This window comes from Glycine max, chromosome 8 (assembly GCF_000004515.6).
Source record: "Glycine max cultivar Williams 82 chromosome 8, Glycine_max_v4.0, whole genome shotgun sequence".
Classification (NCBI taxonomy): domain Eukaryota; kingdom Viridiplantae; phylum Streptophyta; class Magnoliopsida; order Fabales; family Fabaceae; genus Glycine; species Glycine max.
In genome coordinates, this window is record NC_038244.2 from 36,808,933 (window position 1) to 36,811,699 (window position 2,767).

Here is a 2,767-nt window from a genome sequence, read left to right on the forward strand (position 1 = left end):
GGTAAAAAGTGTATCAAGATTTTTTTCAGACGAAAGTCACGCTTCATGAGTACGTGCTCGGTAATTGAAGTGCCTGGGATTTGTGGATCGGGCACTTTAATATGCGATGACATAGTGTATTGTTTTTTTTTTTTTTTTGTCAAAGGAACAATTTGTTGGATCTCAATTGGTAAAAATAAGATCTGCAGTTTTCTTTCATATCCGGAATATGCAACTGTTGCTTAGCAGTATTTCTTTTTGGGTATAATATATTATTTATTTGATTTGCAACCAAGCAGGGAATTGGTAGAGGCAGGGAAGGACATAGAAAGTGCTTATTGGGAATTGGTTGTGAAGGACATACAGGATACTTGCAAACTTCTGGAGCTAATTTACAATGAAACAGATGGGGAAGATGGACATGTATCTCTTGCAGTTTCCCCAAAGCTAGCAAATGACACCAAGGGGACAATTGAGGCAGCAAAATGGCTTCATAATATGGTTGGAAGTCCGTGTGTTTACATGAAAATTCCTGCCACTGATGAATCCATCTCTTCCATGAAGGAGGTCATTTCTCTGGGGATAAGTGTAAATGCCACTGTAAGTTTGTTATGTGCATTCTGATGTCACAAATTTTGATCCTTATTGGCTGTAACAGCAATAGGCTCATAGTTGGCGTATTTGAACAGCTCATATTCTGCCTCCCTAAATATGAAGCAGTGATTGATGCTTACTTGGATGGCCTTGAGTCTTGTGGCATGACTGATCTCTCTAAGGTTTCAAGTGCAGCAGCATTCTACATCAGTAGAGTGGATGTTACACTTGACAAGAAACTTGAGCAAATTGGTACTACTGAGGCTCTTGATCTCAAAGGAAAGGTAATGTGAAGCATTTTGCCTTTAAAACCTTTCTCCTTTTAGTTTTCTTAACCAATGCCCTAAGGGCACTAGTTAACATTTGCCTAAAATATTATATCAATTCTTATAGGGTGCGGTTGCTCAAGCAGTCTTAGCATACCAACTTTACCAGAAAAAATTTTCTGGTCCAAGATGGGAACGCTTGGAGAATAGAGGTGCCAAGAAGCAGAGGTTGATGTGGGCTTCAACAAATGTGAAAAATCCATCTTACCCTGACACATTTTATGTTAATTCTCTTATTGGACCAGATACAGTAAGTTATATCGGTTTCCTTATTTTTTTACCTTGACTGGATGGCCATGTGGGCTAATATGGATTAATGTTGGTGTGAAAAAGCTTAAAGTTCAGATCATTCATTAATAGGTTGCTGAAATAACCTTGCGTTTATTTGGTGCCTCTATAGATTTCAACCTTACCAGTACAAGTTCTTCAAGCATTCATGGACCATGGTATTCTTTCAAGAACGCTTGATGCAAAAGTATCAGAGGCTCAAGACATTTACAATGCAATTGAGAAGTTGGGGATTGATTGGAGTTCTGTTGGATCAGAACTGGAACATGAGGTGCTGGATTCTTTCACAAAAAGCTTTGACAATGTGCTTGAATGCATGCAAAAGAAGGCTATGAACATATATTCATTTCAAAAGCACGTTTAAAAGACTATGAACATATATTTATTTTATTTTAACGGTAAATATTAATTAATAATTTATTAATTTTTATTAGGAAGAAATCAAACTTCAAACCTTTCTCAAACATGTTTAAAAGACTATGAACATATATTCATTTCAAAAGCACAAATGGTATCTGTTAATGCACTGAAATTTCTAATGTAGTTGCTGAATTTTCTTATGTGTATTTTTTATGCTTTATGCAGTGTAAAAGTGTGTGTTCAGTAAGTGTGTTGACTAGTACTTGCTGGACTGTGTTTTAAGCTTTCTATTTATGATGGGTAGATGGGATATTAAGCTTGTTAGATAGAAGTAACTACTGTTCTATTTTGTGAGAATATATGTATTAGACACAAAGCATTTTAGCTGCTGTATGAATGAATTAGACTTGCACTTGTTCTCTTTTGAGTGCATTTTTCTGATTTCTGGGTTTGTGAATCTCTTGTGCCAACAATTGGTATCTAGAGTTGATTTGATCATGAGGGACTGTGAGAGAACCTTGAGTGTAGAGAGAAAATGGAAATCAAAAACAGAGTTTGAGAGAATCCAATCCTTTTTCAGAATACCCAACTTTTTAAATGGCTTCCAACAATGTTCCATTACTAGCACCTCCTGTATTCACAGGAAAGAACGACGAAATCTGGGTTGTGAAGATGAGAAGGCAGTTGAAAGCTTTTGATCTTTGGGAAGCAATGGAAACAACTGAACCACCAGCTTTGGAAGAGAATCCAACTGTTGCTCAGATCAGATTTCTCAGTAAGCAAGTTGCCAAAAGAGCAAAGGCTCTTACCATCTTGCACTCAGTTGTGGATGATGATGTTTTTATGAGAATTTCCAACTTGGATACAGCAAGGGAGATTTGGGAGAAACTTCAAGAGGAGTTCTTTGGAAATGAGAGGACCAAGAAAATGTAGGTTCTCAACCTTAAGAGGGAGTTTGAAGCCTTAAAGATGAATGAGGCTAAAAGCATAAAAGATTTCATGACCATAATGATGAAGGTTGTGAATCAAATCAAGTTGTTAGCGGAGAAATTTCTATACAGTAGGATAGTTGAGAAAGTCTTCGTTCTCTTAGCCGAAAAATTTGAACCTACCAGCTTTGAAAAAGCTAGTAAGTTTGAACAATGGAACCATTCTATGAAGGAGATGACCACCATTGAAGACAACAATACATGGCAGCTGGTTGACAAACTGGAAGACAA

General features: G+C 36.9%; 1 protein-coding gene across 1 annotated transcript; it reads left to right on the forward strand.

Annotated features, from left to right (window-relative positions):
* The first annotated feature begins 45 nt into the window (after nt 1-45).
* Nucleotides 46-1,551, forward strand: LOC100806367 (transaldolase). Its single transcript, XM_026129431.1, has 5 exons — nt 46-60; nt 229-579; nt 669-857; nt 967-1,149; nt 1,300-1,551. The coding sequence occupies exons 1-5, from the start codon at nt 46-48 to the stop codon at nt 1,549-1,551; spliced, it is 990 nt and encodes a 329-aa protein (XP_025985216.1).
* The last annotated feature ends 1,216 nt before the right edge of the window (nt 1,552-2,767 follow it).

Coding starts and splice junctions, on each gene's coding strand:
- LOC100806367 (XM_026129431.1), top strand. Junction 858..966: donor CTCTTGATCTCAAAGGAAAG/GTAATGTGAAGC, acceptor CAATTCTTATAG/GGTGCGGTTGCTCAAGCAGT. Junction 1,150..1,299: donor CTCTTATTGGACCAGATACA/GTAAGTTATATC, acceptor GTGCCTCTATAG/ATTTCAACCTTACCAGTACA.